Here is a 25748-nt window from a genome sequence, read left to right as displayed (position 1 = left end):
TTGCAAAACTGTTCTCGTGTGTGATCATCAGAACATATGCACTCAGTCTCGGGGAGAAGGGAACCAGCTGGCTGGCAGAAAAATACCATTGGCATTGCCCATGTTCTTGTGTTGACAATGTCACAAGCTGCCCTCCCAGATGGAGAATTTGAATGAAGCCAGTTGTGGGTCATAAAAAAAAAAAAAAAAAAAAAAAAAAAAAAATCTTCATTTTTGTGCATCATTCTTAATAATTGTTGTTGCTTGGATGTTGTTCTTATTTCATGGTCAGCAAAACCAGCCTGTAATTTTGAAGAGCTCTCTCAAGTTTCTCATTTGAGAGGAGGCAATGTACAGTGAACACATTGTATCACACTGTGTCCGTGCACTCTCTGCAGTGATGGATGCTCTTCTGCCTTGTTGAATATGTAAATTTTGTGTTGCAATGTGTGGTTCTGTTTTTCCCTTAGGAACGCTCAGACCAGGGAGTCTTTCAAAAATCAGCCCTTGACAGGAGTCATAACTTCGCAGCTGCTTCCCGACGCAATGACACCATTCTCCAGCAATTTGTAACGTGCAGTCCTCAGGAAGGAATAAAAGGTAGTCTGCATCTCCTTCTCTGTGCTGAGACAGAGAGTGCTTTGTGGTTTTGTTTCCTGAAATCCACAGCCACCAAAAGCAGTTAATTAGAGTAAGTGCACGCTATGTTACTTTGAGGCTTGAAGATCCAGCAAGGGTGGGAGAGCTGACTCAGAAGTTGTGAATGAGATTCCTGGCACAAATTCCAGTTTAAGTAACAGTTTCTAGCTCGCTGCCCCAACACGTAAGGCTGGAAAAAAACAAATGATGAGTGCAAAATATATGTTGTCAAAATGTTTATTTTCTATATATCTTTAATGAGCGCAATGATTTTTGCATTTAATTTTTAGATTATGTCCTAGGTTATTATAAGCTTAATTAATTTATACTAAAATATGATGTTTGAAAAGTGCACTTGCTTATTTTAGACTTTAAGGTAAAATGTGTTCAAAGGTTAGAAGCATCCCCTTAATTTATAAATTGGAGTTATATTAATGAACTCATTAAAAAGAATTAGGTAATCGTGTAAATTGTGCAAAGAGAACCTACATGTGTGAGCATATGGAAGCATACAAGTAAGAGCATTTAAGGCCACTTCTTTTCCTGTCTTTTTTTCATTTTTGATAGCATACTGTACTATCTATCCAATTTGCTCCTGACTCAGCAAGGTACTAGTTATTTGAAAAGTTCAAGTATTTGAGATGGTCTTAACCCCTATCCTTTTAAGTGAGCTCTCATTCTTCGAGCCAAGGACATTGCTAAATACCTTTCAGTAGGAAGAAAAGATTTTCTTTGATGTAGTTGAATTATGCATGATTTTTCCCACTTTCCTAGACAACTGTGGAATCAAGGTAGCCTGCAAAAATGATGACTGTGTGGGGTGCTTCTAATCAAAACCAAAAGGCCCTTATCTTTAAAATTCAAGAGAAACTCCCATAGAATTTAGGGGTAACTTATTTGTGTTGACTTCAGTATTTTGACAGTGTGACTCCAGACAAAGAATTAGATATAGCTTGAAGCATTGTAAATATTAAAGGATCAGATCCTTTTGCTTAGATCTACCTTATGTTTCTCTTGTATGGAATTTACGCCCATTCTGTAGTTTCAGGAGAAAAAGGTCCTTGGAGCTAGCCTGCCCTATAGAGTCAGGCATTACCACAAAATTATCAGAAAGCAACAAATACCTTTTAATGCTTACTTAAAAACCATAAAAGCAAATGCTCTGGAGCAATTGATCAGATGAATGGCAACTGCTAACCTATCACTTAAATTCAAAACAAAGTATATTGAAGAGCTGCATTTTCAGATAAGGATTCTTCAACTGTGATTGAAAAATCAGGATGGCTAGTTTTCAGCTCAGTCATACAATTATTTTAAATAGGCATCTATTTAATTAAAGAACTATGGTAAGAAGGCATTAAAGCAAAAAAAAAAAGTGATGGCCTCAGAAGAGAATGTGTCGGATGTCAAAAGGAAGCTTTGGAGTGCTGCTGGCACAGGGAGGGTTTGGCATGGCTGGGAAGTGATTGGAATTGGAGTCAGTGGACAAGAGGTGACAATGATGTTAGGATATCCTCAGGATATCATTGCATCGCAATTTCTGTTGAAGATTTGGCATTTGATGAGTAAACTTTCAGTGATGGAAAACTGAACAGGCACTTGCACCAGGAGGGCTGTGAGGTGGCTCTAATGAGAAATTGTTTCTGTGAAAGACAATTTAGGCTTACACTAGTCTCACACATTGCAGAAATATTTCTCTTATTTTGGTATCATCATATTAATTATTGAGCTAATACTCATTCTTTCCATATGAGCCTCTCACCTATTTCTTCCCATCATGGGTTTAAATTTTTTTTTGTCCTCAGTGTTTCAAGGCACCTGTAAGGATGAAACACTTTGCCTGTGCACAACCCTCTTTTATCTCAGCTGTGAACTTTAGATTGTGTGTCTGTTTAAGGACATGAGTCACAGACCAGGTGAGCTTCTTGTGTCAGGCAGGAACAGATCCTTATACATGCTCCCAGTGTGCTATCCACATCTTGAACATAAAAGTGCAGTTGGTACATTTTTGCAAAGAATAATAAAACACAGAAGAGATTTTTAGCATAATATGGGATCGGATATAAGAATATAATGTAGGAGCTGTATTATGTTTCATAAAATGTCACTTTCTTAATTAATGTTTTCTAATAAGTTATTTCCAGTACCCTTCACTGCTCCTACCAATAAAATTCTTATAAAAGCTCAGCAAAAATACACTGAAGCTAGGTCTGCTAATATTGCTGTCTCTTTTAAGAGTCATTTTTATTATACATGAGCAAGAAAAACTAATGTCTGGGGAAAAGTGCTTATAGCCAAAACATTAAATTTTGTCTTGCCTGTGGATATTTAAATAAAGGGGGAGGGGATAGTGATCCAATATTGAAATGCCAGTGTTTGTTCTATTTTTGCATTAATAACACTTGCTGCCTTCAGGTCCTCACTTCTTTTGCTGCCAAGCTGTTGCACGGTGTTTTTTTAGAACAATCTCTTTGAGAATTGTTACTTTAGTGCCAGCAGCTTTACATTTCTGGTGTTGAAAGATTACTGGAATGTGTTTCATTAGAGGTTCTGATATATTTCTTATAACCCTATATTATAAATACTTTTAGGGAAAATGCTGTCATCTCTCTGTTAAGTAGTAAAATAATCAAACTTTCTCTGCTACCAGAGACTGCTGAATCTTCATGGTTGTACAAGCACCTCTGTTTTCATACATATATGGTAACATCAAGCTAGAAAATCAAGAAGTGAAATTTTTTATTATTTAGATTTTCCTTGGAAATACTGCACATGTCTTATAGACTCAATTTTTACTCTGCTTGAGTTAATCTTTTTTACTCTCTTAGTCTGTTTAATATCTGAAAATTCAATGCATTTTGTTCAGTGCTTAGATTTATCTGGACCTGTTAAGGTCATTTCCTGCGGTCTTGAACATGGAGCCAGTGACTGCCCCTTAGGTTAAATTCTCTCATGCTCTGGCTTCTGCTCCCATTTTACTGGGAGCTGTAATCCCTTGTGATCATTTCTGATTCACTGAGGAAGTCTGACGTTTTCCTGTGCATACCCTTTTCTTACTGTAAGAAAAATACCAGTGGTAACCCATGATCAAACAGCCTTGGTGAAATGATGTACCAATTACTGGGAATCCGAGTTAGTATAACTACATGGTATGCTCAGTCCCTTGCCATGGCTAAAGGAGACTGCTCAGAAAGGCTGACCACAGTGTAAGTGTGGTGTGGTTCTATTTTTTTTTTAAGTTTGTTGGGTTTTTTGTGGGTTTGGGGGGAGGTTTAGGCTTTTTTTTTATATTTTTTATATGTTTTTTATTTTTGGGATGGGGATTTAAACTTTTACCATCAGGCATCTTTCCTACTTTTGATAATCAGTGGTTTAGGGACTTAGTAAGTCAAAGGTTCTGTCTGGACCCTTGTGCCAAGGATATATCTCTGACTTTTGGTACGGTTCTTAATCTTTTTTAAAATTTTGTTTCCAAAGCATCTTCATGGCAGTGGTGAAAAACACTACTTTGTGTGTGTCCTAGTTGTGCTGCTTGATAGTTCAACTGCTTGCCTTCTTCTTGCTGTGCATGAGACAGAGAGACCTTCCTTTTCACCTTATGCATAGCATCTACAATTGCATGGACTCCTTTTGTATCCCCTTTTATTGCTTCTTTCTCTAAACTAAAGAATCTTAACCTGTGGTCCTTGTAGGAGTGTTTATACCTGTGTCCATCTATCCTTTCTACCTTTTCAGTATGCTTCTTTCTGAATTATATTACATAATTTTTCAGATAGGGAGAATGAAACCTTAGACACCACTTAAAAATGAGGCACACCATTAACTATGGAGTTCTAGTTGGAGTGTTTGGACTTTTTTGCACTTGTCAGTGGCTGCCTCCTTTGACTTCACTAAGCATATATTGAAAGAACAATCCAGTGCACATCTAGTGTACTGCTCCAGAGCCGTAAAGAGCCTTTGTGTAAGTCTCAGGAGTTTTCCCCTGCTTCCATGTGCAGTCTCTGACAGGGAATTTCACCTGCATTTCTTACTAATGTCCTGCAGTCTTTTTGCAGAGCTTCAGAGTCTCCTTCCTTTTGGTAATTACATTTAGTATCACATTGAACAATATGAGTAAGGTAGCATACCTATATTTTACCTCAGACTGGCAATCATTTTTAAGGTCTCATTAAAACATTCTTCATCATCTTCTTATTCTCACTTTCTTTTGATGATGCTCACACTTCTCCTGAGATACAAAGTTTGAGCTATTTTTTCTTATTCTCATCTTAAGGAGGCTATCCAGCCAATAGGAATTTTATAGAATTCTTGAGCTAGTAGTTTGGGTTTGTGGGGGTTGGTTTCTGTTTGGTTTTTTTGGGGAGTTTTTTTGTTGAAATTTTTCCCCCAATATTTTTTTGTTTTCTGTGTGAGTTCTCTTATGAAATAAATATAATCTGTTGCTTTTTCCTTTGATCCCTCCTTGCCAATCCTTTTTCTCTCAGGTTAGGTTAATGCTTTCACACAGAATTGTCCAAAAAGACTGCCAGCATTCTGTGCAACAGAACAAGTCATGTTAAATTGTGGGATGTGATTATTGTTAGATTGCTTATCTGCCATTGAAACCCAAGGAAGTGTCCATGTTTCCTATTAAGTCTGGGAGGGGTGAAGACATATTCTGCATTGGAAAATGCAGGGACTTATCCTAAAATGATACTTTTGAGTTGAGAAGATAATTTATAGGACAGTAATGAACTGGCCTACAGTGAGCATAGCAGTCTTACTAAATATTGCAGGTATTTAAGTGTTGTTGCTTAGCAAACCACTGAATGGTTTGAGTAGTTCATATTTATCTTTGTAAAAAGTAATTTTCTAGTGTTTGCTGAGTGCTATTTGTAAAGGTAAAGAAGGAGTTACCATAATGGTAGGAAAGTGAAGACTTTATTCTCTTTATTCTCTTGCTATAGGATAATAGAAATTTTTCTTCTTCTGAGCTCTTTGCTGAGAATGTGGTTCTCTTCTGTACATGAAAGGTGATAAATGCTCCCCATCAAAGGAACTGAAATCATGAACCTACAATTAGTTTGAATGGAGAAGTTAAAAATGGAGTAAAGCACTCCACTAAAATGGAGTAAAGCAATTTGTGCCTTACACTCAACTTCACCATAAGGACAAAATTTCCCTATATTTACCTTTAATTATATATATGCAAATCTGAAAATCAGCTCTTCAGGAAAATCCCAAGGGGTGTATTTTCTGCTTGGTGTGATTTTAATTCTAGTTTAGTTAGTTTAGGGATTTGAATAATTTGTGATTTACTTCAGCATTGCTTGAGGCTTTCCAGTCATCAGTCAGTGAACTGGTGTAATGTAGATGTTTCTGCAGGTTATTTAACCCCTTTCTAAATTTCTTTCAGAGTTTCAAGTTTCTGATCATGGCAGTGGTGAAAACGAAACTCCTCCACCTCTCCCACCACATCCTAGTGAGGATCTTCTGAATGAGGATTATAATCACAGGTTGGACTTCAGCTCTTCTGGATAGTTACAGCACTAATTGCTCAGTAGTAGTTGTGATAAGAGTTCTAACTGATTATAAAACCACTTTTTTTTTTTTTTAATTTGTGCCACTTTCTTTAGTCACCTGGAAGGTATTTTGACATAAGCTGTGAATGTTATTTTAGCATTTAGTGTGTTGCTCGTTTCAGTTATACATAAGGTGCAGTATGCCTGCTATCCACAGATGATACCTGTCATGTATTCAGTGAAATAAAATAATTCCAAAGCATAATCTGAATTTTAAAAAAAATGTTAATTTAAAACTGTACTGTGGGTGCAATGTGTAAATGTACACATTGAGTGTGAAGTCTCTTAAAGCTTTAAGAGTCCAAGCCAAACACAGTTTGTAAGAAACTGAATCTCTTTATGTCACACAAAGATATTCTTGAGATTACAAAATGAATTTTCAGTAAGTCTGAATATTGAAATGTGTAGGAGAAAAATTAATGAACACTTTACCAATTGTAAAGGTACTGGGTAGATTTTTCAGATATTTCTGCAAAGAAAGTTATTACTAATAATTTACTTTTACATTTCCATCTCTGATGGGGAAACAAGTGTTAAGTCTCAGAAAAGGAAGTTGAGGATCAATATCTGATTTTAAAAAAGCATGCTGTAAGCAACTGGAGGAAAAAACACATGTATATTTGTGCATTCTTTAATTAGTTCACTTGTGGTTTGAACTGGTACCTTAATACTTAACTTTTATTTTCCTCCTTACAGCCCTATCATAAATTCAGCAGTGCATTTAACAGATCAGCACATCAACTTCAGATCTTTGACACCAGCCAAGCAGTCTGAATCAATTAATCTGAAAGCCTCAAAAAGCATGGATCTGGGTAAGAAGGGCTGGGGTGACACACAGGTCAGCTTTTTAGCCTTAGCCCATCTGCTCCATCTCCGTTCCTTGCTGTTGTTTCTTTAACACTAACATCAGGGAGTGAGTTCTGCAGAGGAACTACAGTGATGGGGACAATGGTCAGCCTCCTCTAGCAGCTGTTTGCAAATACCCTTTTTATTGGAGCTGAAAGTTTGTTGGTTTTTTTGTTTGGTTTAGTTTGTTTGGCTTTGGTTTTTTTTTAAAGGTCCATTGTATTGAAGTCCTAGCTGAGGAAAAGGGGGAATGATGGAAAAATGAGCAGAAAGAATTGCTGTACAAGTTTTGTATCTCTAGAATACAAGCCAAAACCAGCAATCACAAAAGTAATTTCTCTTATAGAATATAAATGATTGTAAAACTGCACTGGACAAAGGGTTACATTCCTAACACAAGTTGTTTATTTCTTCATTGACAATGACAAACACAGGTAAAGTGTTGCAGTAGATCTTTATAAATGCTTGAAGAGTGTAAGGTTATGCTTCTCTACCCATCAGTGCTGTGCAGGGAATCTTGCAGAGGGGTGAAGTAGAAAGTGAAAGGCCCTTTCAATACCAGGAAAGCATTTGCAGGTGGAAGATTGAAGGGTTATTGCAGCTGAAAACCAAGCCATGTTTTAATGAGGGTTCAAGAAAGCTTGTTAAGTCTCAAAGAAAACCAAATAAGGTTTTCTTTTTCCTTTTCATTCATTCTTCTTGGCCACACTCACTTTTATCTGTTGGTTGGTTTTCTTTTTTCCCCTCAAATTCCAGTGTTAATGGGGAAACTTTGAGGGTTACCATTAGGATATCTTTAATAATAGATTTGTGTGCTTTATTGGATCAGATTTGGTACACCATTGATAGAAAGTGATTCATTTCACATATGGTTTCAAGGTAGCTTTTTGTTAACTTTCAGGGTTTTTTTTCCCTACAAAATGTTCCAGACTGGTCTGAGGTTTTGTACTGTTGATGTTTATTGTCATCTTAACAGGGTATTGTGATGTAGCATTAAATGTATATACTCCTCCAATGGCATGTAAGGAAAGACAGAGTTACTAATGCATGAAATGCATAAGAGTGGATATGAATTAATTGAAGAAAGGTCTTAAGACAGAATTACAACACTACTGCATGACCAGGCAAAATAAGTCATTTGCTCTTCTATTCTACTGTTTTGATGAAGAGTATTGGATTAGATATTTTTTAAAGAATTAAAATTCTCTTCAAAAAATGATTGAGTTTACAGACTTGAGTCAAAACATATATTGTATGTAGTCTGGTAGAAAAATGAATGTAGAACTTTACTGAGTCTTCTTTTAGGAAAGTTTGCTTTCAGCTTCCACAGAAATCCCAGGAAAGAATGCTCATGAGCACCAGTGTAAAATTAGGCAATGGGAGTGTGTGTGAGAGCATATTCAGAACTGCCAGGTAACTCATGCTTCAAATTCTATACACAATCTGCTCCTGACACCCAGAAGCAATCCTTTGAGAATATGCGTGGGTCACTAAATCATGGTGACTAAAAACTAAAATAAAATGGGATGCAAAAATATTTTTAAAAATGGATACAAATGTTATCTTTTAGAGTGTTCAAAAATTGTTGCCTGTAGAAGGTAGCTGTTGATAAGTGTTATGAAAGTAAAAAATAAAAAGGGTAATAACCACTCTGATTGGATATGACAATCACAAATTCAGCAGAGAACAGAATTGATCTAATATAGGGCATAAATGTGAAATCTGTACTGCTACTCACTTAGGAAACATTCTACTTCACCTTAAAATGTGTATAATGCACCCATTGCTTAATTACAAGGTTACAAAGGCTGGGTTTGCTTAATGACATCACCATCTGAAGGGTCATCGAAGGTGGGTAATATTTTAAACAGAAGAAAATCCAGATATTACTATGGATTGTGAACCTTATGTGAAAATAATAAATTCATTAGATTAGGGAGCTAGTGAAATTGTATAGTAAGGGTCTTTCTGGCTTTGATGAGGGCTGATGTATATACAAGAGGAAAATCTGTTAAGTAAAGACTAGTCTATAATTACACAGGTTCACAATGGAAACTCATTTAACATTGATGTCTATCTTTTCAGTTTTGTATATATTTATGCCCAGAAACCTTTGAGTGCTTAATCTGCTCTCCAGTCATAGTTATTTACAAAATGGTAATTGCTATACATTAATATCCTCAATGAATAATATGAGGTAATAAGGATGGGTGATGAGAAAGTGTTCAGCACTGCTAACATTGTGCATCAATTTGTTGTTGTCACTCTCCAGAGCAAGCCCTGCAGTGAAAGGAACTTGGCACTTCCAGCTGTAGGTTACTTGCCAGTGGGGCAGCTGCAGTTTAGTTTATTGTCACTTGGTGCATGTCAGGACTGTTGGCTGGGCAGCTGGACAGGAGCAGAGGGTATGAACCACTGCCACCTGCTTGTTTAGGACTCATGTCATGTGTCCTATGGACTGACATAAGTCTTAACTGCCAAATTCACAGCATGAACCCAAAAGTAGCATTGCCTGAAGTTGGTGTATTTCAAGATCTCAGTTTCTTTCCAGATGAATTATTTTTTTCTTGAACCTACTTTAAAAAATAAAATAAAAATCAGTGGCATATGTTATTGAGTTACTGTTGTAGAATTGAAAAAAAAATAGAAAAAAGCACATATAGTTGTAATGGTAATTTTTTTGGTTTTGCAAATTGAGCAGAACTTGCCTCATCTGTACAGATGTCCTTGTGCAGAGTGTATGGGGGTAGGGTGACAGTTCCCTGTTTTAGCATCCATCATTTCCACAGTGATCAAATACTTCTCAAAATTTACAGCTTCATTCAGAGTAATAGGCTACAGATTAGTTCCATGTCAGCTATAAGTCTTAATGTTCTTCCCTGCTGCTATGTTGAGATAATGACAGCACTTTCTGGATCACTGGCAGAGTTCGTATCCTGTGTCTTATGGTAGATATTTCTTTGCCTTGCCTACTTCTGTTTTGAACTGGTGGTGATAAAAAGTGCACAGCCCCCTGTTTTCTTCTGCTGATCCTGGCACCTGACACATCCTCTCAGTTGCCTTCTCTGTTTTTTTCCTTCAGCCATGGTCATCCATATGTTAGTGAAGCAAAGATCCCCCTTATAACAGTGATTTCAAGAATTTATGCAGAGCCAAAAAAGTCTGACTTTTTACTGACCAGAGTTGCACTGCATGCAAAGCTTGGACTTGTGCTTAGAGCGTAGTATTAAAAATAAGCAAAACAAAATATTTTAAAAATGGTCAAAAGAAATGTTGTGTTTTCTCTTCACTATGAACTGGAACACTTCTTTTGGAACTTAACAGCAGATTGAAAATTAAGAAATCAATGGCTTCTAAGCAAGACATTGGAAAGATGATTTTCCCTTTCTTTTAACAACCTTTTTTATATACATATTTTCACTTACATTACCACAGTTCTCTAGAGAAGAATTTCTATATAATATTTTGTCAGAATCTATTTTCAATAGTGTTTGTTCTTTTAACTATATTAAAAAAGTAATTTTTGTAATGTTAATGTGAAATTATTTTTTAATGTTGCATTAGAAAGTGTAAATCAGTGTGCTCTATGGAAACAAAAGGAAAGAAAGTGTCTTATTATCTATCTCCAGCACCCTTACTTTCCATAAATCTTTATGCACGGGGATGATTTAGGCTGTGCATAAATGTACTGTAAAAACTACAGCCATGGGAATTGTATGCAAACACATGAAAGTGTGGCTTGTTTTAACCTGAAGCAACATGAAATTGAAACATATGAATATATAGCAATTTTGTTGTGTATCAATTCAGGCAAAGTACTGTGTAGATTTATATTTGAGGATGTTGGTATAATAACCCATGACCACTATCCCAAGGTGCTGCTTAATTCCCTCTTCTTTTCCCTATCAAAGGCTAAAACCCCATAAATTTTAACTGATTAAGCTCTATAGCCTGAAGAAATGGATATGTCCTTTACTTGATTTTTAAATGTGAGTGAAATATTGTTTGCTGAAACATCATTAGACGTACTTGGAGTCCCTTAACCTTGGGGCATATTTATTAAAATATCGGGCAACTTACTTATTCAGGAATAATTACCAAGTAAATGTGCAAGGGATGAGGTATGGAGTATTCTGCAAGGAAGCCAGTATTTAACTAAGTGCTAATTTCTTTCTTAGTGAAGGGATGCATTCAATTACAGTTCATGCTTTTAAAATGCCTCAAAACAAAGGGAAACCCATGTCCCATATGCAGAAGGATGTGGAAAATGCAATCAAGATGCCATTAGCTGCTTCATGGTTTGCTCTGAAGCAGATTATTGTAACTCTGAGTGTAATTTCTGTAAACTGAAATAAATATCTCAAAACATAGGCAAATGAGGACCAGACAGAACTAATGAAGATCAGTCTTTCAAGCAATGTTTGGATTCAGATACAATTAAAAGAATACATTTGGGAGGTCCCTAGTGAGAGTTATGGTATTAGTGGGACAAAAAGTAGTTTGGTATTTTAAAGTCATTGTTTTGTTAACCATGTTGTATTTATGGAATACATTTATTTGTTTGCTTTGACTTGAAACCAATTTCAGAACTGCATTTAAGAGCTAGTTAGGTTTGTTAGATCACTAATGAGGAAATGGAGAAGACGGATCAGAATTCTAAGTCTTTTCAGTGTTACTGTTACTGGCTTATAACAGTAATTTAAAAATCATTTTTGGAACAGAAAGACTTTTTAAAAACAAAAATGTTCTGGGTTAAGGAAAACTATTTCGCTTATGGCTGTGATTATGTTTGGTGTCAAGGGCCAACAGAGATTTTAACATTATTCTAATTTATGTCATGAGTAGCTTTCTAGTACTGTCAGTTTAGATGTATATTTTCTGAGGCTCTCTGCAGAATCAATTTTTAAAAATGAACACAATGCTATTTTCATAGTTTCAATTGCTTTCAAATCTCTGTTTGTAAGATCTTTAAGTTAGGAATGAAACAAAATAGTTTCTTAAGTGATAGGGACATGGTTAACTTAATTGAAATGAAAGTTGAAATTCATTTTTTTCTGTATGAAAAGAGAGGCTTTTAACAAGGCTAACTTTGTTACTCAGTTTTACGCCAAATCAGTGCAGTTGAGGGGACAGTGAGTTGTGGCATAAAGGCAAAAGTGGGCACAAGAGAGTATCAGCTGTTTGGACTGAATTTTGTAGAAATTGTCTAGGACTCAAGGAAGTTTGTTGTGGAGCAGACTGAGAGCATTGTACAAGTTGTGACAGTGAAAACTGAGAATGTGGTAACACATGCTTGAGGTGGTATTTTTTTGGCTGCTTTAGTGTAAGGTTAAGTGGATCTGTTAATGCAGTTAGATTATTAAAGTGTTAGGGGAAGAAAATAACAATTAAGTTAATCTATAGCTACTATAAGAAAGAAAGTAAAGATGATAATGAAGTAACATTTAAGAATACTAATTTAAACATGTTGCCTAAACTTTGTCTTAAATCTGTTCCCTATCAATGTTTTCAATCAGTGAATGACAGATTACATTAGGAACTTGTAGTTTAACCCTAGGAATTTGGAAGAAGTGTTAATGACATGTGGAAGATGTGCAGCGGGGGAGTTTTAGCCTAGTATGGTTTCTCTGGAACAGAGGTGAGAGAGGATTAGAAAAGACAACAAAAGTGTAAAAGAAGCCGTGATGGCCTCAATTAACAGTGTAACCTCCAAGAACAAGTAGTTACGGCACTACAAAAAAGTGAAGAAATTTGTATCATGCCGGCTGGGAAATTGTAAAACAGGGGTTTTTTCTTCCAGGAGAAAAACTTCATTTAAAGCTAAATGTGCCCAGTGGACAGCCTCAACTGTACTGCTGGTTCTTCAACAAGTAGTATAATAGCAAATGCAAGCTTAAGCATTTTCATTCTCATGTGCTGACACACAAGATGTATCCCTTGGGGATCTTCTCTGAATACAATTGAACTGAAGTATTAAATCAGTTCTAACAAAATTGTTCTGGAAAATCTAATTAGAGAAAACCTTGTACAGGAGAGAAAAAGAATCCAGAATGATGGTTTGGATGTGATTTATTCCAGTCTTTGAATGTGCTGAACAGGTCATCCCAAATGTTGTGTTAGGCGCCATTTTGGAAAAGGTTTACCTTTCTTTTTTATTTCCTATTTCATGAGTATAATTTTTTCCTGGGCCCTTGTGCAAACTGTGTGGTAGTCTCTGTGCTTTTCAACACTGAAGTGAGCAGAAATCTATTAAGGACTCACAAGAGTGAGTAGCTGGTGGATATCTAGATCACCCCAGAACAAATGCCTTTAGGTGAAAGAAAGGTGAGGAGAGGGAATTACTGAAAGAAAATATCTTAAGCCATTGCAAGTTTATCCTTCCTGATACACACATTTTGTTGCTAATCTAGATTTTAGCCTGTTGTCTTTGTAGCAAAGGGCAAACCTGGAACAGGAAGTGGTTGTGAGACAACAATTGGCACCATTTCTCTGAATGATTTATGCCATTCATAGATGGGGAAACACTTCACCCAGAAAATAAAACAGTCAGGAGAATTATGTCCTTGGCACTATCACTGACTGAAACTAATTGATGATGCACTGTCTTCATTATGATGGAAGGGCTGAGTAAGGATAGAGTTCACCAGGAAAAAACAGTGACCCATTTGAGGCTTTGATTTCTTATCATATGTTTATACCACAGAAACTTCTGAGAAGTGTGGACACATCATTTATATGTGCAGTTTGGGAATACAGCCCTTGTGAATTGATTCACATACAATAAGAAATTATATTTGGCTTCCTATTAACTAAGAAAGGTATTTGTTGGGAACTTTGTTTTCTAGGAAATTCTTTTGTGTTGCAGTGTCTAATATTATTATTATTCCTCATTAATCGTAATTTTAATCCTTGTTTGCTTCTTTTCTGAGCACAGAGCTGCAGCTGGTCTTCAAAGGTACATGTCAGTTTGTCTAGCAGAAACACACGTGACTTTCACATGTTCAGAAGAATTTTTTTTAAGTAGCTCTTAGTCAATATGCAAAACTGATCCTTCACAGAAGAATCACTTAAGTTGAATAGCAGCACCCTGTATCTTGTGAATGGTAGTAACTCTTTGGTTTGGGGAAAAATAATGCAATGGTTCAGCAATTGAACTGGGCAGAAGGAGGGAAATTGGTTATGACAGTTGGCAGCAGCATTGATTTGTACTTCTCTAAACCACAGTTTGGAACTAGATTGTTGGCCTGTGTGTAAGCCTGGACTGGATTTGACACAAACTTTGAGAAGAACAGAAGGTTGTTGTGTACTAAACTGTTGGAAGTCATGCAATTAAAATGAAATGGTACCTTGGCAACCTGGAGCAGGGCACAGACATGGCAGTTAAAGCATTTATGTGGAAGGACACAAAGGCATGTTGGGTGCTTTTACTGTTGCTAAACAATACTATTTATTTTCTTGAAGCAAAACAGCACTCCAGAGTATTACCATAGGAAATACTAAAAAACCTGTGATCATTCATGGCGTAACGAGATGGGGTTTCTTACCCTCTATAGAAGTTGACATAGTTTAAGAAAAAAGTATCAGTTGTTTGCTATCAGCTGGGCAGATTTGTTTGGTTCAGTAATATTGCATCTTTCATAATCTGTGGTCTTGCTAGTCCCCCAAATGCCCATGTTTTTCTTAAGAAGCTGTAGAACTTCTTTCATCTTTTATTTCAGCAATTACTTTGAGTAATGACAGTGAATGGGTAACTGGTTTGTGTGGTGAACATGTGGTTCCTAAATAATAGATGTTACTTTAAAAGAGATGGCATGATTTCTACAGACAAACATTAAGAACTTCATGAACTAAGAAATCCCTGGTGTTCCAGGGACATTTCAAAATGTGAAATATTTGATTCACAAGTTAAGAGGAAGTATCTTCTTGTTTGTGAATCTATTTATTCTCTTGTATGAATCCTTCCCAGATTTTTGTTTGAGTTCTTTCTTTGGAGTCCCCAAATTAGGTGGTTTCAATTTTTTTTGAGATGTTATGCATTTATTGTTTCTAGCTCAAGAATATAGAGTAATTCTAGCGTCTTCATAAAAATAGTTACTTGTGCATTCCCAAGTGTGATCATCTTCAGCTGAAATAGTTTTTTGGAAAGTAATTACTTTTTGATGCAATATAAAAATAATTCAAATTCTTTGTACTTGAGTTTTAAGAGTAGATGATATTTTTTCCTTGTTTAAAATCTTTTAGGTGATTTTCCACAAAGACAGGCCAAAACCAGTAGAATGCTAGGAAAGAAAATTCCTCTTAGTTCTTGCCTTTTTTTCCAAGGCCAAGAACTAGAAAAAGGCTGTTTTTGTCATAACTAAATGTTTGTATCAATTTTGAACAACCTGCAAAGAAGTGTTTTCAAGTGGTATTTTGTGGAACAGGATGTCCTATGTACTTCCTAAATGAAATCTTTAGTTACAGAATTTTCAACCTTGGCATACAAAGTATTTATCTTCAGTAAGCCTTTTTCTGGTTTTGGGTTTGGGTTTTTTTTCTGTTTCTTCTCCTTGTTTCCAGGGGACACAAGGGAAGAAATGGGATTCTTATCCAATGGGCTTTTCTGGGCTACTTCTGTTCAGTCTAATGAAAGATGGCCAGCCTAGAAGGCCCTGCCTAAGCTTAATAATCCATGAAATGAAAACTACCCTGCGGAGGTGCACACATATTTTGCTCAAACTTTGATATAGAACTTTAATATTTGCATTTCCCAGGTTTTGTGCATGTGTGTGCTTAAACTCATAATGCTAACCTTGTATTTTGGTAAGATTATTTTTCATTTTTTAATCATTTTATTCTTTTTTCCCTCCAGTATTAAAATCTAATTTTTGTGTGTGAAGCTGGTGTGTAAAGTATGATTAAGTTAAATGGATTTATCCCTTTTAATAATGTAAAACTTAGTTTCAGGCAAACCAAGTCATCAGCATAGCTTTAAAAAAATACTGTGAACCTTGGGTTTTATCTTTTTTTTTTTTTTTTTTAAAGTTCCTATGTACTGTAACATTATCGGCTTTAAGTAATTATCATACATTATACTGGTTGCCACTAGTGACTGCTATAATTAAGGTTGTGAATCAGTTTCCATTATAATCCCTTGTTTTCACACAATCATAACTTGTCAAAACACTAACCTTTAAGACCAAAGTTTTCTACAGTTGTTTTACTTAGAGAGAAATTTGAGGGGAGGGAACAGGAAAAGGAGTTTGAACTATCCTTATAGTAAATCCTTGTCCAGTCATTTTGCATTATAAGATCAATCTGCATAGCAAAGAGTTCAGTAGTTATCATTTCTAGGAACTAAAAAAGGTTAAAAGATATAGGAGTGCAGAACTTTCTTGAGTTTTGGTTGCACTTCTAATTTTTAGTAGTCTCATTGCCATTTTGTTTAGCAGAATCTCTACATAATGCTGCAAACAGAATTAGTCTTCCTTTGTTAGCACCTACATCCCATTAAAACCCTACACGATGCCAATTTGCTGATAATCTGGCAACAGGTCACAGAAGTAGAGAAGAGATACAGTGGTCATTTGTGGATTCATGACTCCAATTGTGAATCCCAGTCCTGAATTTGATGTTGATTTTTGAGGATAAAAGCTTCCCTAAATGTGAAGTGGGGAAGCAATATAAGAAAATATTTACTGTGATTATTTTCCCACTAGTGACTACTAAATGTCAGTAACTACTGTACTGCTCTCTCCTGGGTAGAAAATAGCAGGTTCTGGTATCATGGCAAATAACCCTCTATGTAAACTTTCTATAGTGACCACTATACAGAGCTTGTTTAAGTTTGCTTTTATGGAATTTTTGGTATGACTTGACAATTTATTTTATCATATAAAGAGATTATGTTCTAAGGCGAGTTATAAGCGAGTGCTTGGGCAGGCAGAGTTGAAGGCTAAGCTTTCAACCCTAACATTCATTTCCTGTCCTTGTTTTATCATCCCTAACATTACATTTACCACTGTTTCTTTGCATAGAATTCATTTTAAGAAACAGTGATTGGTTCTTCTCCTCAGCCCTCCAGGAGTGTATTTTAATTAGTTTCTTGAGATATATGATAATAAACTGAAGTTACTGAACAGAACTTCCAATTACTGTTACCTTCAGAGTTTGCTCCTCCACTGCTGTCTGCGAACTGTTGCTACTGCAAATGTCTTTCTTTATAAGATGTTGTGAAATACTACAAAGTTACAATTTATAGACAAAATAAAATATAACATACAAAAATGCAAAAGCCTTTAAAAAGATCAAGGTTTTGGAGACCTTATTATCTGCAGAGGGCCCGTGAGTCAGGGAGATGTCTTGCAGATGGGAAGGTTTCCACATCTGGATTCTTTTTACAATTGAGGTCTTTGATCTGAAAATGTTACAACTCTCCTATGCCCTGTGATTTGTCTGGCAAGATGAGTTATTTACAAGTGCAATTGCTCTTCTGACAACTCAGTTTTGAGTGTGTGAGTTCTGAGGTCCTGATCTGTAACCCACAAGGACTGCTGGTAGACCTTTTATTGGTTTCAGAGGGCTTTGATTCAGATATTTCGACTTTGAAGCACCCCATGTGGATTAGGTAAAGAAAGGCCTTTTTTTAGATTATTATAATTTAAAGATTCAGGATGCTGTGTCTGAAATAATTTGACAGTATTTCAAAGGCTTGTGAATTTAAATAAGTTTCTGATCTTTGTGTCTTTTCTTTTATTTCTCCAGTGGCAGATGAAAGCAAAGTTGGTTTGTTGGCCGGACACAAATCGGGTAAGCTGTCCTCCCATTTTGGAGAAAAAGTTAGCAACTTGAAAGTAGTATGGGCAGTAAATGAAATCAGCTTCCAGAGACTGTGGTGATGAAGACACTTGCAAATTGAGGCATTACTTTGTAAGCACTGACTCCAAGTTGAACGATGATGAATTAGGGGTTGCTCTTAGCCAGGCAGTGTATGCAGCCAAGTCATTCTCAGGAAGAGCTGCAACTTTATTTTTCAGTACAGATCTTGTAAATTGAAGAAAATGCACTTTCAGATAAGTGGAAGTGCACTCTTATGGAGTGTAGAGACTTAAACAACACACACTGTGAGAAATACACGTATTTCTTTGCTTTTTCTTCTTGCTCTGAGTTACGCTTCCATTACCAGGAATACTGAAGACAGCACTAAAAATTGTTACAGAGTTAAAAAAAAAATAAGTGTTACAGCTTTTCCTTATGTTGTGCTTCTGCAGGAGAAATATTTTGGTTTTTCTTAAACTTTTCAGGTGATAATAATAAAAACCATTAATCCATAGTGCTGCAATTACTGTAGCTGCTTACTAAATAAGTTCTGCCAACCATGCCATGGCATTATACAACTTGCAGCTGTTGAATTAAAAAAAAATTCCAAGGCAGTGTCACGTAAGATTGTAATTTTTCACGAGCTGTGGTTAAGCTGACATGAGAAACCTTAAACTTCCTAGAAAACTTTAGTTATTCAGCAGTGTATTCTGAAAATCCTGAAGTTTCAGACAGCCCCTTTGTAGCACATTGTACATTGCCCTTTCCAACTCCATTGATAGGTCTAAGAAGCTAAATTCAAGTAAAAGAAGGTCAGCTATGAGATTCCTGATTGTTTATGGTATTCTTTCTCTGTACAACTGGGTGTCCTCCTTTAGTTCTCTGGTGTGGATTTTCCTTATCTGAAGACCTTTTCCTGAACTTAGTAGACAAATTCTTTTAAAATTTTTTTGGCATCTTTCCTAAGCCTGTGAAGTTCTTGGATTCTCTTTCTGAATCAGGGAATAGTTCATATGTCTTGTAATATTATCACTCCTGGGAAGAAAAAAATTCTTTCAACTTTCTTTTTTGGGAATGTGAAAGCTTCAAAGAAATGATCTTGTCAACTTGAAGAAGCTGAGGGTGTTGCCCTTGGGCTTCTCCCTGTTCAGAAAAATGACTACAAACATAGCAACATCATGCAGTTTACCAAAGATCAGTGGAATTCACTGCTATCAAAGAATATTGGAGGGATAAGATTATAACTCTTTGGCAGTCAATTGTTTTAGGTACATTAAGCTTTATAATATAATTGTTAGTAGAATCTGATCTTCTGCACACTTCTGCGTATTCTTTAAAACTGGCTTTGAAAAGTTTTCTGTTTGAAGACACCTTCAAATTTTATATGAACATGTGGACCTATGTTTATTGAACTTTGACTTGTTTGCTTTACTTATTCCTCAGAGATCTCTTACATATACCTAAGATCTTTTTTTCATAAACCAAAATCAGTGGCCAACAGATCACCGAGGAATAGATAAAGATTCCTCAAGTTGTTTCTTTCTTTTCCTTTTAAGAATAGAATTTACCTAACTTCTGAGACAGTTGATGTGTAAATTATTTTTATTGATCCTATCCACCTTAAATACTTACCATTGAAAAACATTTCTCATGCTCTCTACGTTCCATTTCCTAATGCTTCATGAAGAGAAATCAAGCTGCAATTTTGGTTTCCACATTTTTCCATTTAAATATTTAATTTAAAGGTCTGTTCAAGAACATGGTGTTCTTTTTCCCTATGCTTTCTGGAATTATGTCATATGTGCAATTGCCTGGCATTCAGTTCCACCACAGAATTTCTGTTTTAACATCATTCATTGTGCTGCCTTCCTTGTAGATACCTTAAGAATGTTAAAAGGGAGACATTGCAGCTTCTTGTGCTGGCAAGCAAAAACACAGTTATTTTCTCATTACAAAATGAAGAGTTTCCATCCTATTCTAGACTTCAGGAAACTCAACGTATTTCTCTACAGAATTAATTATCACCTACTAACGATCAATGCAATTATCCTATCTCTCCTTCAACATGACTTGTTCTATAAAATACACAGCTGAGTAATTCTCTCTAGGGAAATATCCTTTCTGTTTCTTCTGGGGCAGTGGCTCTTCAAGCATTTAGTCTCAGCTTTTGGTACAGCTACTTTATCCCTCACATATGACATGTTACTGAGCAGCAGCAGGAGTTAGAGGCGTGCATGAATTTCAAAAGGCGTTATCAAAATTCTCTGTAAGACGGAGGCATTAGAAGGATCTGTAGCTCTATCCCCATCTGTCTCTTTGTATATTGCACCCACAAGCAGTATTTCCTTTCCCCTAAACCTATTTAAAAAGTAGATTTGATTTTTAGAAGTATGTCTGGAGATATCCTGAGCTTGTAAGCATGTTCTGAGGAAAGGTGACTGGACTTTGTTCAAAATATGTATATGACCCTCACAGAAACCCACCTGTGAATTCTGGTTCTTATACCTGGCCTGTATTTCATCCTGCTGGATGGAAGACCCCTGCCATGCTTACAGGTGTTCTTAGTGCTGAAAATGTTTTCCACAATGCCATCAGCAAAAGCACTGGAGTGCTGTATTGATGCAGCCTCCTGGTCCTTTTCTGGAAAAAAAAACAGATTTCAGAGTGCATGTGTGTGTGTGTTTAAGACAACTTCTCTGAATCTTCTAGGAAAGAATCTGTCCTCTGTAACCTTCCTGCCTTCCTGTGTGCTCAGCAATGGTATGCTACAAATGATGAGAATGAAAAGCAGACAAGTGGTGCCTCTGCTGCAAAGCAGGGAAGATCCTTGAAAATTCACAAAGATGAAAAATAGGCAGCTTTAGCTTAGTTTTTCATAAACTCCTAGCTTCTTGTAAAAGCAGTTCTAGGGCAGTTAAGAGAATATCTGTTATAAAGAAGGGCAAGACTTCCATATCATATATAACCTGATTTATATCAAATACTGAAATCGAGTACTGAATTTTTTGCAGCTATTTTAATTTTTTTATAAAATTCTTTTTTGTGTTCTGATTTACTACTTAGAACACTTTTTAATATGTATTGACTCTCTGCTGAGGTCTGTGCTGACACAGCTCTTTCAGATGATGCAGTGCTGGAGAAAAGCTGATGAGTCTTTCTTTATGAGCTCTGACATATTAATTAGCAAAATGGTCAAAAAAGCTTTCCTATTTTTATTTTAATGCCACTAGACCATGCTTTTGGCTGGGGTTGTCTTTCAAGACAGTCTTGAGACAAGATGAGTAAGACCTTATTTTCTTGCTGGCTGCTATGTGAGGAGCATGTGACTGAGCTATGGCTTAGTACCAGCAAGGCTGAGTGATGGGGGGTAGCTCTGTTACCAAACTGAATTTGAATTAGTGCTGTGTAGTTAAACCACAACATGTGGCAAGAGATAGGGTTAGGATTTGAGTAGGAAAAGGCCCATTGGGATAGTTGGAAGGATGCTTCTGGTCAAGCTCTGCCCCTTACTGCTAATTTTGCTGCCAGTGCAGTTCCCACATGGCTCTTCAGCCTGTAGGTAGGGTTGGTGTTCTGGGAAAGAAGGGCTGGAGAGGCAGCTGTGCAGCTAAATCCTTCAAGGGCAGGCTGTCCTGGGGCCTGAGTGCCATCACAGCTGGACTGCTTCATGTGTGGGTGACTGAGGTGTGGTTAAACTGCAATTCACATGGAAAGTGGAGAGAGTTTGGAATAATTTAGTTAAAGGTCTTGGTGTATTTCTGCATCCTTTAATGCCAGGATGTATTCTGTATTTAGGACATTTTACTAAGGTTTTGTTAAAGCTAAGCGTGAGCTATTGGAACACCAGAAAAATCCAGAGGTTTATACATAGTTTTGTAGCACAAGAGGCTTCCTTTTAATCAAGGAATCTGGTGGGGGTTAATAGTGGATTTAGGAGAGACTGCAGAAAGCTTAGTGCATGCTGCTGGGCTTGTTTGAGACTGGTGCCATTGTAATAAGTTTGATTTGCAGGTAACACAATTATGTCGAAGAGGTGGATAGGGAAGTGCTGTTCTCCTCTCCTTATGGCAGACTTTATAATTTTATTAAATAAGCCTTCTTGGTGCTGCAGATGTCATTAAAGCTCAGCTTTTCAAAGGGAGCATTGGGTTTAGTACTTAGTTCATAAGGATTTATATAGTAACTAGATCCACAGTAGAAAAGACTCATGTAAGTGGCTGAGCTCCCTGACACAGGCAATGAAGTGCCTGTTCAAACAAGGGCCTTGCTACTAGCTGAAAGCAAAAATCATGTGGAATCTGACCCTTCCCTTTGCGTTTCTGAGAGGAGAAAAAAAGGTTGATTTTAGTTAATTTTATTTCTCTTTGAGGATAAGAGTGTAATACTTGGCTACTTCAATCATTCTTGCAAATGTGAAGAGGACTTGTCTACTTTGTGTTCTGCAGTATACCTCAGCAATACCAGTGTAGCCTGACCTATGTGTCTTGGCTTGGATACTGGATATAAGCAAACTGTGGTGTCAGTGGAAGCTGTGCAATGTGATTTTTCCCTTCATTCAGCTCATATGATGCTTGGTGCCATTTCAGTGTGACTGGCACAAAAACACAAGTACCTTGCTGCAATGCTTCAGTTCGCTCTATTACCCATAGCTCATGTCTCTGTAAGCTTCGGATCATTAAGCTGTGCATTATGTTTGATGTTTTATTGTGGGGAATATTTTTGCAAGACTTTTCACTCTTTCCTTGTTACATTCACTTGGGTATCTCTCCCTTGATGATTATATTCTTGTGATAGTGTTGTTGTTCCTGTTATTATCAACATTATCATCATCAACTTTGATTATGATTCTCCAAGCAGAGTGTTGCTTTGAACTTACAGTTCCAAATAAATTCTCATTGGAGAATATGTATCAGTTCATGCAGCTGAGAAGCAAAAATTAACGTTCCTTTTTTCCTGCAGGTCACTGGTAAAGTATAAAATCAAGGATGTTACATTGAATCTATTATATTGTTGGTTTTAATTTTTGGACTAGAAATTGTTTTAAATAATCACCTTTTTTTAATCCCTGGCTACTGTGGTTTTTTTTTTCTTTTCTTCAAACACAACTTGTCTAGTGAACCTAGGAGGATACATTAACTTACTTAATACTTGATGCAAATATGGCTTTGCTACCCTTTTAAAATGGACTTTATTTTTTAATCTGTATAATGGTGTCATATGTTTTTGTAATTATCTTCATTGGTTAGAGCTGAGAGAAAATGAAGAGGCTTGATTAATGTTGCCTGTTGCACAAGAATTGTATATGTTTGTGCATGAGAAGTTTGCTTTGTCACTGACTCAGGAAAAGGAAGGCTGGACACTTACGGTTCTGTGATTCAAACCATTATTCTAAATTAAAAGAACTTACTGTGTGATTGAATTTTAGTGAAAAGCAGTCTATAAGTCAAAATCTCTTCTGAATTTCAGGCTGGGGGTCTTTACAGTCCCCATGTCTGCCAGTTCTGTGTGGCTGATAAACAGCTCTCAGATGATGCAGTTAGATGGTTCTCCTCTGTGGAAGGAAACAAGCACTCATTTTTGCTCTTGAGAAGAATAATTTTGTACTCCCAGTAACTCACCAGCTGTAACTATTCCTTTGACAGCTTTTCCCCCCTTTTTTTGGTTTCTTTTTAAGACTTTATTAGCTGTGTGATGATGATTTGTTGTGACCTCCTTTTTGCTAGGTCCTGAGAAAGTCATCTGTAGATAAAAATCCCTCACTTGAGGGTGATGTTTGATGCTAAGCTGTTGATCTGAAAGCTTGCTGCTGCCGAATAAAGCAGTCTTGGGCACCATGCCTCCTATCTGCAGCTGCCTGGTTTCCATTACTTCTTTATTCCAGTCCCACAGCTTAGCTGGTGAGATGGTTAAGAGAGCTACACCAGCCAAAAATTAAAACAAGGAAGACAAAAATGAATAGTGCTGAGATTATCTCCTTGAACCATCCATTTGAGAGACAAGCTTTCATGCCAGTAGAAGGGAAGCTTAGTAAGTGGATGGATGTGAGGCAGCTGTCTACTAAATCACCATATCTGCCATGTCAAACTAGATCCTTATTAAATTCAAATGACAAACTTGCATTGATTTTATTTTATTTTTTAATTTTTTAAATGCTATTTTACTTGCCATGAATAAAACCACTTTCTCAGTGGCAGGACCAGGGAATAAAAAGTGTCAGTAAACCTCTGCACACTGAACAAGAGCATCCCTGCTGTCTCATCCTTAGAATGTAAGAATCTTTTCTAAAATCACTTATTCACTTTGATTTTATGAATGCTTTGTGTTCTGTGACTCTTATTGTGCTTTGTATTAAGATACAGAGCAGTGCCCGTTGATCTTTCTTTGAATTACAGTTATTAAAGTGACTAGATCTTCTCTGCTGAGAACAATAACAAGCTTACAGGAGAAACATGTTTCCCTCCATGTTCTTGGGTGGGATTTAGGATCTAGAGCAAAACTGAATTTTGACCAACAGCAGTGCAGATGCAAATTCAAGGGTCTGTAGTTGAGCTTTTATAAAATAGCATGTTGACTGAATATTTTCCTGTTATCCCATGATAGCCTTGTATTCACAAAGGCCAAGCCATGTGTTTCTGCCCCCCTTCTCTCATTATTATTCCTATAATTCCATGATGAGCTGTTGTGGGAAGCTAACCTAGCAGAAAAATAATTCTGCAGAAAAGAATTGTATTCTTCTGGTTTAGTCAAGGGAGCAAGAAAAAAGTTCAGGAGAAGAGAAGAATGATTGTAACTGACATTTTTTTGATCCTGGGATCAGCCTAAGCTGAAGAAGTTGACTGGGGTGGAAGGGGTAGGCAGACACATCTGAGGGAGAAAGTGTGGATGAAAGAAGATTTGCAGATCTTCAGAGATGCCTTTGTGCTGAAAGAAAGGAAAAGGGGGAGCAAGTTTGAGTCTCTTTTATTGTCCTGAGGACTAAACTGAAAGTGAGTTTCAGAGAGGTTTGCTTAGTGGCCAGTGAAAAGTTGGTATTGTGCATTTTTGACGGTGTGTTGTTACTTGATCTTAATGTACTATGACTGTCTCATAGTTTTGTTTGGGCTGCTGTGCCCTGGGTCTGGTCCTGTCCTAAGGAGTGAGAGAAGGTTGAGCAGTCCTTGAAAGCAGCCAAGAAGCAGGGAGAAACTTTTGCAAGGGCTTTTTGTAAGGCAGCTTGGACAGCAAGAATAGTTTTCCTTAAGAACCTCAGGGACTATATTCCCTACCCTGGGCAGGGTTTCTTTCAGCCCAGCTGATCACAGAAAGCTGCTGAACTAGAGAACAAATGAGCCTGTAAAAGCCTAAGTTAAGCAGAAGCATTTATTTCACTCACCCAGAAAATGATAGTTTTCTGTACTATGAAAGGGCAGTAAACCAACCCTGGCTTCAGCAGCAAAGCCCTTTTCATATTCTCACTTTAAGAGCAAAAGTGCATGTGCATCTACCAAGAAAGTCTTAAACAGCTTGGACTTCTCTGTGAAGGAAACTTGTGCCCTGAAAGGGGGCCAAAGTAAGATATTTCCATTTGACAATCATGAAATAAAAGTTCCTGCAGGTAGGAACTTTAGAGAGTACTCCTGTGTATACATAGCTAGGGAACCGCCTGCTAAAGCTGTGACATGAGTTTATTAGAGCAAGAAAGATGCCAGAGAGAGATTCTGTGTCAGTATTGCTGAAATATTGCTCTGTGCAGAGTTCAGTGAAAATGGTTGAGAGAGGATTAAAATCCCTGGAAAGTTTAAGTAGTATAAAATGAAAGAAGGTGTAGATTTGTAATAGTTGTGATGAATGACGCACTCAACATAAGGCCTGCTGGAGTTTGAAGTAAGTAGTCATGTGTCTGTGGTAAATCCATTGTGTGCCAGCCTGCAGTGGGCTGGAGGAGTG

At 36.8% G+C, this 25748-nt stretch overlaps 1 protein-coding gene across 4 annotated transcripts in view; it reads left to right on the top strand.

The window, feature by feature from the left end:
* PARD3B (par-3 family cell polarity regulator beta) overlaps positions 1-25748 on the top strand; it is a 383975-nt gene that overhangs the window by 203889 nt on the left and 154338 nt on the right. For 2 of the 4 annotated variants that reach the window (XM_056496183.1, XM_056496186.1), the window contains 4 exons: positions 450-579; positions 6014-6113; positions 6876-6991; positions 17769-17813. In XM_056496183.1, the coding sequence (XP_056352158.1) occupies positions 450-579; positions 6014-6113; positions 6876-6991; positions 17769-17813 (391 nt within the window). Of the gene's footprint in view, positions 1-449; positions 580-6013; positions 6114-6875; positions 6992-13959; positions 13981-17768; positions 17814-25748 lie in introns of all 4 variants that reach the window. The other 2 variants (XM_056496182.1, XM_056496185.1) reach the window with 2 other exon arrangements.

Source organism: Oenanthe melanoleuca, chromosome 7 (genome assembly GCF_029582105.1).
Source record: "Oenanthe melanoleuca isolate GR-GAL-2019-014 chromosome 7, OMel1.0, whole genome shotgun sequence".
NCBI classification, from domain to species: domain Eukaryota; kingdom Metazoa; phylum Chordata; class Aves; order Passeriformes; family Muscicapidae; genus Oenanthe; species Oenanthe melanoleuca.
This window is presented reverse-complemented; position numbering and strand designations above follow the sequence as displayed.